The 16407-nt window shown below is 38.8% G+C and overlaps 1 protein-coding gene across 3 annotated transcripts in view; it reads right to left on the reverse strand.

Annotated features, from left to right (window-relative positions):
- The window catches only part of SMG1 (SMG1 nonsense mediated mRNA decay associated PI3K related kinase), a 113712-nt gene that overhangs the window by 75706 nt on the left and 21599 nt on the right, over positions 1–16407 (reverse strand). For 2 of the 3 annotated variants that reach the window (XM_078344780.1, XM_002755938.7), the window contains exons 2-6: positions 9085–9248; positions 8345–8500; positions 4452–4588; positions 3098–3156; positions 1473–1686 (exon numbers count right to left, since the gene is read on the reverse strand). In XM_078344780.1, coding sequence (XP_078200906.1) covers positions 1473–1686; positions 3098–3156; positions 4452–4588; positions 8345–8500; positions 9085–9248 — 730 coding nt within the window. Of the gene's footprint in view, positions 1–1472; positions 1687–3097; positions 3157–4451; positions 4589–8344; positions 8501–9084; positions 9249–13365; positions 13424–16407 lie in introns of all 3 variants that reach the window. The other variant, XM_078344781.1, reaches the window with a different exon arrangement.

Raw genomic sequence — 16407 nt, forward strand, 5'->3', positions numbered from 1 at the left:
CTTGTAATCACAGCTACTTGGGAGGCTGAGGCATGAGAATCGCTTGAATCCAGGAGGCAGAGGTTGCAGTAAGCTGAGATCATGCCACTGCACTCCAGCCTGGACAACAGAGCGAGACTCCATCTCAAAAATAAATAAATACATACATATAAAAAGTAAATTGAAAATATTTCACTCCACTAAGATGTTAGGCTAAAATCAAATTCTGTTTTCTCTTCTTTAATGTTTGTTAATATTAGTCCTGGAAATCAGTTAACATTAGTCCTTAATAACATCTGTTTACATTATGTCAAATGCTCTCTTTAAGACTCTACCTGTGATGAAATTTCAAGTAAAAAAGTAAAATAGACTTGGGAAACTTGAAATGCAACAATTACTTTCCAAACTAAAATATACAGCAAATTTTACATAATTTATGCTCTAGTATATTAGCACTTGCTTCAAATTAGAATTAAAAAAGGTAAGTATGGCACCACACATGAATAACATGCAGGCTCATGTTACCATTAGACATAAATTTTTAAAATACATATATGGCAAAAATAAAATAAAATAATAAATAATTATATGGCACTCCATTGATAGAATATTTTGCAGCTGTTAAAAAACACTTTTCCCTAAAAAAGGAAAAGTTCTGCTTTACATAGCAATCTTATAAAAGAAATGCTAGAATCAGAAAGCCATCATTTTAGGCTGGGTGCAGTGGCTCATGCCTGTAATTGCAGCACTTTGTGAGGCTGAGGTGGATGGATCATTTGAGGTCAGGAGTTTGAGACTATCCTGGCCAACATGGTGAAACCCTGCCTCTAGTAAAAATACAAAAATTAGGCAGCCGTGGTGGTGGGCACCTGTAATCCCAGCTACTCAGGAGGCTGAGGCAGGAGAATCGCTTGAACCGGGAAGGCAGAGGTTGCAGTGAGCTGAGATCATGCCACTGTCCTCCAGCCTGGATGACAGAGTGAGACTCCATATCAAAAAAAAAAAAGAATGATTTTTTTAATATATTCAGATACACAAATGTGAAATAAAACTAAGGAAAGCTAGTATTCATTTACATATAATTATCTTATACTATTTGGAATAAGAATTTGGGGCACATTATCAAACCAAAAGGCTCAAAAAGGAATTGTGATATTTAGTTCATCTCCCTCAACAAATGTGAAGCATTCTTCTACCCAGCATTCCTAGTGGAGTTGCTATTTCCAAATTTGCAAATCATTCTGGTCCTGGACAACCTCAAGAAAACATTTCTAAAAACAAAACAGGAAAAAAATCTCAAAACTAACATTTCAAATCTAACTTCAAGGTATATCCTTTACTCAAAATGAGAAAGATGAATTTCTAAAACATATTTCCTATCAGTAGGTAATCCCAATTCTATGTTTCCCTTCTTCAAGCTCCCCTCCAAGGACATATGTTATGGGACAATTTTCTTCCCAAGTACATCATGAATTTTTGCCCTTCATTCTTACCTGCATTACAGATGAAAAGGCTTTCTTTTCTCCTACAGTCTCTAGTGCTTTGTAGGTGGCACATAAGTAGAGGAGTTTAACTTCATCTTTTGCAGATGAGCTAAATTTGCTAAAAATCCACTTGAAGATCTTCTCAGCCTCATAGCTCAAAGAAGCACAAAGAAGGCCAAGACAGCAAGCTCCCTCCTGTCTCAACTCCTGAAGCAATTTGCTACTGTTTATTTTAATGCAAACAAAAAACAAACACAAAAGACTTAAGTTTTCTATGAGGACATGAGTGAGACATCTTATAAAAGAATGTCTTACGGCCAGGCGTGGTGGCTCACACCTGTAATCCTAACACTTTGGGAGGCTGAGGTGGGTGGATCACCTAAGTCAGGAGTTCAAGACCAGCCTGGCCATCATGGTGAAACCCCATCTTTAAAAATATATAAATAAATAAATAATGTCTTAAATGGTTTTTAAAATTTCTATTCAAACTATGTAAGAGGTTGAAATTTTCTCCATTCTAAATATTATATTCTGTCTAGCCTGCATTGCCAAAAAGTATCTGTCTGACATTAGACTTTCTTTTTACAAAATCAATTATTTACAGTGAGGGAAGGCCCCCAAATGCTAAATTCCATCTCAAACTATATTAAACAACTCTCAGAAAAGGGCAGCAACAAATAATTGGATAAAACACACTATACATAACTACATTCTATGTAATATTTAATATGTAATGACTATAAAATAAAAAATGGTACTAGGCAAATACAGAAACTTAAAAGGATAATAGGAATGATTTACGTATAACTTTAATAAGTAACTCTATAAAATAAAGTCATCAAAAATCACTGAGGTTTATGACAAGCTGAGATGCTTGCCAACACTGCAATTCTTTGGGAATCACCTTAAGAAAAAATGACTTTGGAGACTCCAGTAACCAGAGAATAGATGGTTCGAATCCACTCTTACCCAAAGAAGGATGCTCCTTTTCACCTCTATTCTCTAAGCAATTTCAAATTCTCTGGTTTACAAAAACTAATTGTATTCATTCATGCCTGCAACAAAAATTTATGCCATTCCACAAGTAAGTGCTCAGTTATCCTTGAGACTAGCAAATTAAACATATAAAGTATTCCTGCCGGGCATGGTGGCTCACCCTTGTAATCCCAGCATTTTGGGAGGCTGAGGTGGGTGGATCACCTAAGTCAGGAGTTCAAGACCAGCCTGGCCAACACGGTGAAACCCTATCAAAAATTAGCCAGGAGTGGTGGCGTGCACCTGTAGTCCCAGCTACTCGGGAGGCTGAGGTGAGGCAGAAGAATTGCCTGAACCCAGAAGGCAGAGGTTGTGGTAAGCTGAGATCACGCCACTGTACTCCAACCTGGTCAACAGAGTCAGACTCCGACTAGAAAAATAAACAAATACATACATACATACACACGCACACAAAGTATTCCTTTACAAATGCATTCCATTTGTACCGAATGGTAATTAACATATATAATGCAGACCAAAATGACAAGAGGACCTACTGAAATCTCAATAGATGTCCATAAAGCCAATGAGTTTGTCTTCTTGTGTATTTTTAAGTAATTTCTAAAAATAGTCATTTAAACTGAACCATTATTACTTACCTTTCATTGAGCACATCATGTACAGCAGCCAAGATATTATCCAATTGTTTAACTAGTACCTTTAAAAGAAAACACATTTATAAACACTTCAAATTCCTATACTTTTAAGAATAGCATTATGTACTTTTTAACTTGTTGTCCTTCCAAATTTTAATTCAACAGCACTTGAGTTTCCTTATTATTCCCAGTCCCCATGAGCATATATCAGGAATGCCATGTTTCCTTTCAGACTGTGAAAGAAATTCACCCATTGGAAACACTGAGTCATAATCATCAACCAAAAAATAAACTCAAAAACCTTGTTTTCTTTACTCTGAAATACATTTGAAAAACGGATTGATGATGGAGGGATACATGGAGAGATATGTGACAAAGCAGTTATTTAGGGTAAAATGTTAATGACAAAAATTAGATGATGGGTATAACAGATTCAATGTCGAATTCTTTCAACTTGCTATATATTTGAAACTTCTCATAATAAAATTTGGAAGAAGGAGAAACTTGCTTTAATCCAAATATTATCTGCCTCACTAGACCATTTTCATTAATTTTCTCCTACTCCATATCAAGTGCTTTTTTTGTTTGTTTGTTTGTTTCTTAGATGGAGTTTCACTCTTTTTGTCCAGATTGAAATGCAAACGGCATGATCTCAGCTCACTGCAAACTTCACCTTCCAGGTTCAAGCAATTCACCTGCCTCAACCTCCCAAATAGCTGGGATTACAGGCATGTGCCACCACATCCAGCTAATTTTGTATTTTTAGTAGAGACTAGGTTTCGCCATGTTGGACAGGCTGGTGTCAAACCCCTGACCTCGTGATCCACCCACCTTGGCCTCCCAAAGTTCTGGGATTAAATGCATGAGCCACCGTACCTGGCCCATATCAAGTTCTTCATTGAAGTATAGAAAGTGAAGAAAAAACTGTAACCCTTGCTACACTTTGTTGTGTTTCTGTTGTTGTTTTAAGAGACAAGGACTCCTCGGTTGCCCAGGCTGACATGCAGAAGTGTGATCATAACACACTGCAACACTAAACTCCTGGGCTCAAGGGATTCTTCCATCTCAGCCAGGCACAGTGGTGCATGCCTGAAGTCCCAGCTACTGAGGAGGCTACAGTGGGAGAACAGTTCGAATCCAGGAGTTTGAGACTGCAGTGAGCTATAATTGTGCCACTGCACTCCAGCCTGGGTGACAGGGCAAAACCTTGTCTTAAAAAAAAAAAATTATGTATTAGCATCAAATTCTAGATTGTTATAATACAGGTTTTCCCCCTTCTTAAACTATTTGAGGTAGCACTACCTACTTTATTATGGAAACACAAAAATCTTCATATTTCCAAATATACTATACTTACCAGCTTATTTTCCGGTTGCTGAATAAATTCTTTCAACTGCTTTACAGTAGCCAGTCTTCGGTCTCTGTCGTCTTCCCGGGTGATCCTCCGAAGAAGATTCGACAGTCGAGACTCATCAGAGTAAGACATTGATCGCTCTGTGAATAAACATTTTGTTGTCCACTGAGTATAAACAAGCATAGATTTTAAATTTTTAAAATTACATCAGGCAGGGCATGGTGGGCTCACACTAGTAATCCCAGCACTTTGGGAGGAGGGTAGATCACCTGAGTTCAGGAGTCCGAGACCAGCCTGGGCAACATGGCCAAACCCTATCTCCACAGACATACAAAAAAATACACAAATTAGCCAGGTGAGGTGGTGAGCACCTATAGTCCCAGCTACTCAGAAGACTGATGCAGGAGAATCACTTGAGCCCATGAGGTAGAGGCTACAGTGAGCTGAGATCACCCCACTCACTGCACTCCAGCCTGGGTGACAAAGCAGGACTCTCTCTCACAAATACAATTTCAAAGTCACAGTTCACTAGTCAATAAAAGCTCAGGGAATATAGGTCCTATCACTCTTTTGTTCATCTCTATATACTAGGTCCCAGCAGAGTGCATGGCACATAACAGACCCTCAAAAAAATATTCACTGAAGGAAATGAGAAATGAATCGCCCAAGGCCAACGGAACAGCTCATTCCAGAAGACTGGCTGAGTGAGAAAAAAGGCAGGCTTAAGAACAACTTTCTTCGAGTCCATTCCAAATTGTTTTCAACATCCAGGTAAAGATCCTGGGTATAGGTAAATTAAATGACTTCCACGGGATACAGATAAAGTCTCAGTCAGGTAAAAACAGTATATAAGCTTCTGCTTATCATCTAGGTATCCCACTGGAGGAAAGCCTCTTATTCACATTACCATCATTTCCCCGGGATGAAGTTTTAGGGAGCCATAATCACATATTTAGTTCAACAAATGTCTAATTATCATCTACCACATGCAAAGTAATGCCTGCACTAGAAAAGTTGCAAACCACAACTTTTCTCCCCTTTATTTTTTAATCACAAAAACAAGCAAACATAGTGAATACTATCAGTATATTAAAGATGCCTTTAAAAATTAAATTTTTGCTGGGCGAGGTGGCTCTTGCCTGTAATTCCAGCATTTTGGGAGGCCAAGGCAGGCAGATAACTTGAGCCTAGAAGTTCAAGACCAGTGTGGGCACATGGTAAAACCCCATCTCTACAAAAAATACAAAAATTAGCTAGGCATAGTGGCACATGCCTGTATGCCTATAATGCCAGCTACCTGGTAGGCTGAGGTGGGAGGACTGCTTTAGCCTGGGAAGCAAAGGTTGCAGTGAAATCACACTACCGCATGCTAGCCTGGGTAACAGAGCAAGACTCAGTCTCAAAAAAAAAATGAACTAAATTTTTACAAAATGTTTTCAACTGTGCTATTTACCATAATTAGCCAATACGTACATAAACAACAAATCACAAAGAGTCTGACGGTTTCATTTCTAAGGTATGAGAAAAAAATTGTAATAAACTACAAGGCCCGCTACCGGGCTCATGCCTATAAACCCAACACTTTGGGAAACCAAGGCGGGAAGATCATGAGGTCAGGAGCTCGAGACCAGCCTGAACAACATGGTGAAACCCCGTCTCTACTAAAGGCGTTGTGGCACACTCCTGTAATCCCAGCTACTCGGGAGCTGAGGCAGGAGAATCACTTGAACCCGGGAGTGGAGGTTGCAGTGAGCTGAGATCTCACCACTGCACTCCAGCCTGGACAACAGGACCAGAATCCATCTCGAAAAAAAAAAAAACTACAAGAGGAACAACACATACTGGGGCATCCTGAAGGGTGAAGGGGATAAAAACAACCAATGGGTGCTAGACTTAATACCTGGGTGATGAAATAATCTCTACCACAAACTCTCATGACACAAGTGTACCTGTGTAACAAACCTGTCCTGGTAGCCCTGAACTTAAAAGTTAAAAAAAAAAAAAAAAGAAAAAGAATAAAGAAAAAAGAAAAAGAAACAACAATGAGGGAACAGGACTTTTACAAATCCCTAACCCACAGAGTATTTCAATAAGGATTGATACCAAAAATGTCATCAAGTGACCAGCTGAGAAATTAGGCTCTATTTACAACTCTGTCACTAGTAAACTACATGACCCTGAGCCTTTGGAGAAAAGGAATTGTACTAAAATAGCTTTACAGTCACTGTTTAACTTCTATAATATTCTAGGTCTAAAGTTTTAAACACTCCATTAAGAAATAGTATAGCCTTTGAATTAATCATTCCACTTGTGAAAACTTATAAAAAGAAATCAGTTTTTTTAAAAGTTACATACCAACAATAAAAGCTACAGGCACAAAGATTTTCACCAAGATACACAGGGCACATATAAAGTAAAAAAAAAAAAAAAAAACTGGTCAAAAACTAAATATCCAAAAAGTAATTACATCTGACAAAGTCCATAAGTCAGAAATGTGAATTTCATAAACAGCTTTACTGATAAATTTTCTCCTTAAGGACAAAAATTGTCATTACCTCTAATCCTCTGAACTTTCAAGGGACTCACCTATACAGTGAGGCTATGTTATAAGGCAGAAATGGTATCAGTTTATTTAACTTTAGAAAAGTGCCCATCTAGGCCGGGCCCAGTGGCATATCCTATAATCCTAATAGAGGCCGACAGATCACTTGAAGTCAGGAGTTCATGACCAGCCTGGCCAACAGGGTACAACCCCATCTCCACTAAAAACGCAAAAATTAGAGGCTGAGGCTTAAGAATCACTTGAACCTGGGAGGCGGAGGTTGCAGTGAGCAGAGACTGTACCACTGCACTCCAGCCTGGGCAAGAGACTCTGTCAGCACTTTGGGAGGCCAAGGTGGGCAGATCACCTGAGGTCAGGAGTTCAAGACCAGTCTGTAGCTGGGCACGGTGATGCGCACCTGTAGTCCCAGCTACTCGGGAGGCTGAGGCAGGAGAACTGCTTGAACCCAGGAGGCAGAGGTTGCAGTGAGCCGAGATCGCGCCATTGCACTCCAGCCTGGGTAATGAGTGAAACTCTGTCCCAAAAAAAAAAAAAAAAAAAAAAAGACCAGCCTGGCCAACATGGTGAAACCCCATCTCTATTAAAAATAAAAAATTAGCCAGGTGTGGTGGCATATGCCTGTAGTCCTAGCTACTTGGGACACTGAGGCAGGAGAATCACTTGAACCCAGAGAAGGAGGTTGCAGTGAGCTGAGATTGCACCACTGCACTGCAGCTTGGGTGACAGAGTAACATTCCATCTCAAAACAAACAAACAGAAAAGCGCCCACTCTGGGGGCCAGGGGGAGGGAAAGCATCAGGAAGAATAGCTTAATGGATGCTGGGTTTAATACCTAGGTGTTGGGATGATCTGTGCAGCAAACCACCATGGCACACATTTACCTATGTAACAAACCTGTACATCCTGCAAATGTACCTTGAACTTAAAAGAGAAAAAGAAAAAAAAGACAGAAAGTACCAACTCTCTATATATATCCATATCCTCTACAGGCCCAAGACTTGCTGTAGTTAAGAGTCCACATACACTATACAATCAGCATCCATGATAACTGGGCAAACCCTTTCTGTAAAATCTTATCCAGTCTTCTGTTTTAAGATAACTCTTTCAAAATGTATTATAAGCTTTCTAATGGGAAAGTAATAGTTCACAGGAAAAGAATACAAACAATTTTTACCTATACAGTAGAATAATCAAACTGCACAGTAGTTGACTTGCACAGTAAACTAATCAACTCATGCCTGTCCAAAGTCATGAGTAAGAAGAATCCAGGGTAAGAGGACATACAAGTCTTTGGAAGGTGTTATGTGATTGGTCCCCATTTTCCCAGCCTTACCCTGTGATTTCCTCATGTCTTTGGTGGCTAAAGCACGACTGCCATGCTGAACACTGGTGAACTCAGGGCTGGTCACATTGTTAACCCTCAGCTCTTGCCCCAACGACTTCCGACCATAAGTATTTTCCCCAGATCCTCCATTGACGCTGTAGCCACCTACAAATAGCAATGTTTATGTTATTTAAATATGGCCCTTGGTTTCATTTAGTCAATTCCTGATAGCTCAGGATCTAATCACCCAATCTGCAGTTCAACCAGTCTTTGCTTCTCCTACCTTTTTCCTGTGCTGTATGCCTTGAAATAATTTCTATTTCTTTTTAACATACCTTAGAAGTTAAATTAATTTCATCTTGATCCCTTCATTGGAGAGTAAGCAGAAAAATGAAAACTGAATTAAATCAAATTTTGCACCTTGTTTAAAAACTTCCTTGAAGTTTAGAGGAGAGACAGTAGCCAGGAGGAACGTCAACCTTAGCTGAATATTTTGAAAACAAAAACGGTATTGTATATCTCTTTTGTAAGAAAGCTGCATTTATGAATTATGTATGGGGGAAAAAATTCAAATTTTAAAAATAATAAAACAAACTTCCTATGAAGTTTTCAGAAATAACATTGCATTTGTTATTATATTTTAAACATATTAGAAGAAAGTGATACAGTTGAGGTGTAGGAAGGCAGAAGGGTAGGATACATAGGTTAAAAAAAAAAAAATGCTTGTAGCAATAAGAAAATATATATACCCTTTTCGTCATTCTGTATGTCAGCGTGGACTCTGGTATCATCGTGCCTTTGCCGAGACACCACAGCTGAATTTGAAGGTTGCAGTCCATAAGAGGAAGAACCACCTCTATCTCTGGATGAAGAATATTTTAAATTATCTGGGTCGGCTGATGCACTATCAGTTCTATAAAAAGAGAAAAGTGTAAGATTAGAACTCCAAATAACACAAATCTTTCTTTATACAAGCCTCTCTCTTCTCCCATGTTATATTTAGTATAATACATACTATACATTATATGTAAGCACTCAGCTGTCTAATAAGAGGTCTTTCACTGGGAAGAGATTCTCAATGGATGAAATGCCAACTTTTTAGTCTCTTCTACCGTTCTAAAGATTCGTTCAGAAATATAAATAACTACTGGGATTAGGGTGACTTTGCTGGTTTTAGGCACTGAAAGTCTCCTATCCTAGGCAAAACGAGACAATCGGTCACTCTGGTACAGAGTTCTCCTCACATGACTGGATAGTAAGAATAATTCTTTCTGAATTCTCCCACCTTGAGAGGGTTAATTAGTCAAAAAATTTCAGTCTTTCCTGTCATAAAAATAAAAAACACTGGCAGCGTGTCAGAGAGGGGCAATGTCTTACCAAGTCAGATTTTCTAAGTACTGATGACATTTAGGTACTGTAGTATTGAAGGCCTCACTGATGGCCGTTAATACACTGCCTTAACTGTAAAGAGTAGCAATCAAAATTTTAAAAAGTAAAAAAGAAGACATTTTAAGAAAATAAAAAAAATTTCTCATACCAGTAAGGTATCAAACATCCAAAATCTATAATGGAAAGTTGTGGTTCATAATCTATTTAAAATTTAGGTATTATTTAGAATAATACCTGCGACTTATATAAGCAAACAAGTGGAGTACAGCCAAGGGTAAAGGCATGTCCTTATCTAAGTATCAGCTCTATGTTTCAACTGCCTCATAAGTAAAACAGAGCTGAGTTAAAAGACTTCTTGCCCAGCACGGCGGTTGACACCTATAATCCAAGCACTTTGGAAGGCTGAGGCAGGCAGATCACGAGGTCAGGAGATCAAGACCAGTCTGGCCAACATGGTGAAACCGTCTCTATTAAAAATGCAAAAAAATTAGCCAGGTGTGGTGGCAGGCACCTGTAATCCCAACTTCTTGGGAAGCTAAGGCAGGAGAACTGCTTGAACCCAGGAGGCAGAGGGTGCAATGAGCCAAGATCGTGCCACTGCATTCCAGCCTGGGTGACAGAGCAAGACTCTGTCTCAGGAAAAAAAAAAAAAAAAAAAAGACTTCTCATGAGTCTTATTCTTCCAGCCATCAATGATAAATTATCAAGAAGAAAACACAAAATACTCTGTTGTAGCATATGAAAAGTCCAATTAAGTTCTTCTACTGATTTTCTCCTAAGAGGAACAACTTTCTGAGGGGAAAAAAAACTTCTATGATATTTACTAAAAATGCTTTCTGAACCCATAATCTTTTAGAAAAGTTCAGGACACTGGCAAGGCCAGAAACTAACCTATTCCTCTACCCTTTGCCCATCCCTCTATGTGTAAAAGTGATAGCAGTGTTTGTATACTATATAATTTCGTTTAGAGTGTATATCTTTCCTTGCTCCCAAAAATACTAAATATAAAATTTTGCATGGGCTAAATTAGTTGGATACCTTGATCTGTACTTACTGTAATCACTGTTAATATTGAATGAAGAGAATAGGTCCAATGAAACTTGAATATCTAACTGGTACAAGTCATTACTTTTTTTTTTTTTAAATAGAGACAGGGTTTCCCCATGTTGGCCAGGCTGGTCTTGAACTCCTGACCTCATGTGATCCGTACGCCTTGGCCTCCCAAAGTGCTGGGATTACAGGCGTGAGCCACTGCACCCAGCCAAGTCATTACTTCTAAAGGATCTCAATCTCAAACTTCATGAAATTCATAACCTAGCATACTAGAGGCCGGACACAGTGGCTCAAGCCTGTAATCCCAGCACTCTGGGAGGCCGAGGCAGGTGGATCATGAGGTCAAGAGATCGAGACCATCCTAGTCAACATGGTGAAACCCCGTCTCTACTAAAAATACAAAAAATTAGCTGGGCATGGTGGCGCGTGCCTATAATCCCAGCTACTCAGGAGGCTGAGGCAGGAGAATTGCCTGAATCCAGGAGGTGAAGGTTGAGGTGAGCCGAGATTGCGCCATTGCACTCCAGCCTGGGTAACAAGAGCAAAACTCCATCTCAAAAAAAAAAAAAAAAAAAAAAAAAAAAAACCCTAGCATACTAAAATGACTAAGACTTCATAATGAAGCATCTTCTAATATTCAGAGTCCACTTGTTCATAGATAAAACTAAGTACTTCTCATCTAAGGGAAAATAAAATCTATGGAATTTCAAGAAAAATGTACAAGAATATTTTCTGAGTATACTAAGTCTATAAGCACTAAAATATTAACGGAGCATAACTTTTTTAAACTAATGAAAAGACATTCCTGACCAGGCATGGTGGCCCAAACCTGTAATCCCAACACTTTGGGAGACTGAGGCAGACAGCTCACCTGAGGTTAGGAGTTTGAAACCAGCCTGACCAACCTGGAGAAACCCCATCTCTACTAACAATACAAAAAAAATTAGCTGGGCATGGTGGTGCATGCCTGTAATCCCAGCTACTCAGGAGGCTGAGGCAAGAAAATCACTTGAACCTGGGAGGCAGAGATTGTGGTGAGCCAAGATCCTGCCATTGCACTCCAGCCTGGGCAACAAGAGCAAAACTCCACTTCAAAAAACAAAAAGAAAAGACGTTCCTAATGTATCTAAAAACAGCACATTTAACATGCAGCTATATAAATCAGAGCGTACTATTACTTTCTTTCTGAAAGGGGACTGAAACATAAGCGAGCTTATAACCTTTTCTGACAGGGTATGAACTTGTCTATATGAATACCACAGTAAGCTGTTAGTAGATGAGGGAATAAAATAAGCACATGACTAATTCTGAAACACAAAGATAACTGAAGTCTGCCAATATTTAAAAATACCTTCACTTCCTGTTTTCATCATGTTTACATATCTCCTATACTACCTTCACTATTAAGAGTTAAATATTTGTATCATTTTCTGATGACACAGTAGTAACATAAGGCAGCAGAGAATACAAGTCAAAAAAAGATCTGGGCTCAAATCCCAGTGCCAACACTGAAAAAGTATGTGTGTCTTTGCACAAATTACTTGATCTCCAAGCCTTGGTTGTCTCTTACATAAAATGAGGATAATACCTATCTGACATGCAAGGTTGTTGTGAAGCTTAAATAAGATAACCAATTGTAAAGAAACACTTAGTGTGCAGGGTATGTTAAAAGTTATTATGACCATAATACAAAATAAGCTCAAAGTCTCCAGTCTAAAAGACAATGTACAAACAGTTCATGAGTATATGAATATAATTAAAACAAGTTTTTACAGTCAATAAAGAGCAAGTTAAATGCTTCACTGAAGAAATCAGCTAATCTGTTGCTACCAACGAATCTGTTTTCAACTAGGAAGCATCACATTTCAAACTAAACTGTAAAAATCAAGAGCAGTTTCCCCATTAGTTAGAAATAAAGTTTTTAAATCCCATAAATCATGAACACAGATTTTTTTTCCAAAAAAATTTTGGGTTTTCAGAAATATAACAAAAAAACTCACTGTAATAGAGCCACTGTCTTAGAAATGCCTAAAAACTCCCCAGTTGCTAATTTATTTCAATACAAATTTATCAAAACATCTCCAACCAGAACTCAGGTTGTAAGCATTCTGAACCTAAAGGCACTAAATGGTTTAGCATTTACATGAAATTTCTATTTTTATAGAATCTTAACTGCTTCAGTTTCAAAAATGTCAATGTCAGGCTGTTAGCACCAACAAGATCATCCCAGTCCAATAAACAGAAAACTGTTAAAGAACGGAAATTAGCACTTAAAATGAGGCAATCAAAACCACAAAACAGAAATTGCAGATTTGAACTCCAAGAAGCAGGCATAAATGTTAGGCTAGTTAGAAGAGCTGAAAGAGATATCATCTGCCAGAATTAGTGTCTCAATTTAGTGAAAAAGGAAAATCTGTTAAGTCTAAGAATCCTAGTAAGGATCCAAAAATACCTCTACAGCCCCTTTAATATTCTAAAAATATCATGGAGAAAAAAAAAAGAAATGCATAAATCTCCCCAAAATGATCAAACTGAAGTTAAAGCCTGATGTACATGCCACATGAGAGGTAAGTTTCTAAAGCTCATACCTCAAAAATCGCATACTGTATAATATGGAGCCTTTGTGATGTTTTGCATCAAGTCAATCTGTAAGACAGTAGTTACAATATTAGTGAAGACAGTGGGTTAAAACATTTGTTTTTCAAACATGAAGCAAATATCAATCATGAGTTAGGTGCTTTTAGTTGAACTATGGTCCCATTAGGGTTCATACATTAAAGCAAAAATTGAGGTGGAAAGCCACTCTGCGCCTTAGAGAATAAAGAGGCTTGATGTGGCAACTAAAAAAAATTTAGTACATTTAAGAGAATTTAAATGTTAACTATAACATACAAAATCACATGCAAATATAGTTACCACTTATTTTAGTTACCTATTCTCAATATACAGAAAAATGCCATAAATCTAGGAGGCCATTTGTTTCAAATGACTGGAATCCTCAGACCTCACATTAACAATCCACCATGTGCTGGGGATAGTATCTCCTAACTAAATGCAGCCTTGCTGTCCAGTTCTTGTAGGCATTAGAGAGAAAAAGAGAGAGTCATCTCTGTAAAATGTGAAGTCAGGGAATTCCCTACTAGGAAGCATTTCCATAAAGTACCCCAAAATGACTTGATGCAAACACCACACCTAGTGGTGTCACTGGAGTAAGCATCATATTACTTCAAATTGCTTTTACCTAGGTTTATTAAGGGATTTTACTCTCAGGGTCATATCTAATCTGTAATGGATATAAACCAGGAAATGAGATTTGCACTAAAGTCAATGAAGTAGGAATGTACTTATTCTCTAAAGTAGCAAAAATAGTGTCATTGTCACAGAGCAGTTGTTCTCCACACTAACAGTTGATGCCACTTGAAAATGATTTACCCTTCAAAAATATATTCAAGGTTATCCCCTGTAATGCCTCCTACCTGGATTTAAACATGCTTTAATGAAGAACTAAGAGAAAGGATGAAACTATGAATAACACTGGGCCTTCTGTGTATCATTACATTAAAAACACTGCTCTATGTATGAGTCAATGGCTAAAATATTAATTTGAGAGGCCCAGGGAATTTATTATATAAATCTCTTCTCACAGAGAACTTTAAGTTCAAATTTAATAAAACAAAACAGAACCATTCCCTGTCAAAATTATAAATGAGTATGCATCAGTTTTGTAATACTGAAATATTAAATTAACATAACTTCTTGGTAAAACTAGCTTAGCTCTCTAAGTATTAAGTGTCTACAATAACCAATTCTTAATTACCCATTTATGGGTGATTTGTTTCTTTTTCGAGACAGGGTCTCACTCTATCACCCAGGCTGGAGTGCACTGGCATGATCACAGCTCACTGCAACCTCAACCTCATGGGTTCAGCCTCCCAAATGGCTGGGAGCACAGGTGCATGCCACCCCATTTAGCTAATTTTCTACTTTTACGCTTTTATAGAGACAGAGGTCTCATTATACTGCCCAGGCTGCTCTCAAATTCCTGGACTCAAGCAATCCTCCCACCTCAGTCTCCCAAAATGATGGGATTAGAGGCATGAATGACCACATCTGGATTGTCATCAATTTTTAAATTAGAAGTCTGTCAACTAAACAGCAATGTAGACTGATAAAATATATTTAACTATTGTAAAATTGTAAAACATTTTATTTTGCCCAAGGAGAGGTCTGGCTTTTACCTGTGGCTTCTGGAAAGTAATCTCTAAACTCTTGAAATGTCATACCTATTAAGAGGGTCCTGGCCAGGAGCAGTGGCTCACACCTGTAATCCCAGCACTTTGGGAGGCCAAGGCAGGCGGATTGCTTAAGGTCAGAATTTTGAGACCAGCCTGGGCAACATGCTGAAACCTGCCTCTACTAAAAATACAAAAATTAGCCGGGCATGGTGGTGGACACCTGTAATCCCAGCTACTCAAGAGGCTGAGGTTTCAGTGAGCTTAGATCGCACCACTGCACTCCAGAGTGGGCAACAAAGCAAGACTGTCTCTCAAAAAAAAAAAAAGCGAGAGGAAAATATAGTATCCTTCTTCATCTGGGATCTGGGGGCTTTAGGCCACAGTAGAGTCCAACAACGTGGCTTAGGGTGGGGGTTTTGAGTCACATGGATCAGCTTGACCTCCAGAGGGGCTGGAGACTAAGGTCAGCCACATGCAACCCCAGTACAAACTTTGGACATAAAAAATGGAGTGAGCTTCCCTGGCTGGCAATAATCCACGAGTATTGTCGTATATCATTACCACCAGGAAAGTATCATTTTTCACAACTCTACAGGGAGAGGACAATCAGAAGCTCTAACATTTGGAACTTTCCTGAACTATGTGCCTCTACCCTTGGCTGATTTTAATCTGAATCCTTAAACCGCAATAAATTCTAAATGTGTCTATGAGAACTTTCAGTGAGTTCTGCTCCCGGAGAATCATCCAACCTAAGAATGGTATTGGCCGGGCATAGTTGCTCAAACCCGTAATCCCAGCACTCTGGGAGGCCCAGGCAGGCAGATCAATTCAGCTCAGGAGTTTGAGACCAGCCTGGCAATACGGTGAAACTCCCGCATTTATAAAAACATACAAAAATACAAAATTAGGCAGGCGAGGTGGTATGTGCTCAGAGACCCAGCTACTCAGGTGGCTGAGGTAGGAGAATTGCCTGAACCTGTAAGAGAGGAGTTCAGGGCTACAGTGAGCCATGATCATGCCACTGCACTCTTGCTTGGGTGACAGAGAGAGACCCTGTTTCAAAACAAAAAAAAAAAACAAAACAGAGTGGTCTTGGGAACCCCGAAACTTGGAGTTAGAATTACAAGCAAGGATCATCTTATGGACTGGACTCCCTCTTACTCTGCATTCATATTTAAAACCATTAAATGTATTATAGCCCAAAAAAAGATTATAATTTTTTTTTTTTTGAGACACAGTCTCACTCTGTCACTCAGGCTGGAGTGCAGTGGCACAATCTGGGCTCAAGCAATCCTCCTACCTCAAATCCCCGAGTAGCTGGGACCACAGGGTTACTCCACCATGCCTAGCTAATTTTTGTATTTTTCTTGTCCCATTCTCTACAACTCCCCAAAA

This window comes from Callithrix jacchus, chromosome 12 (genome assembly GCF_049354715.1).
Source record: "Callithrix jacchus isolate 240 chromosome 12, calJac240_pri, whole genome shotgun sequence".
NCBI classification, from domain to species: domain Eukaryota; kingdom Metazoa; phylum Chordata; class Mammalia; order Primates; family Cebidae; genus Callithrix; species Callithrix jacchus.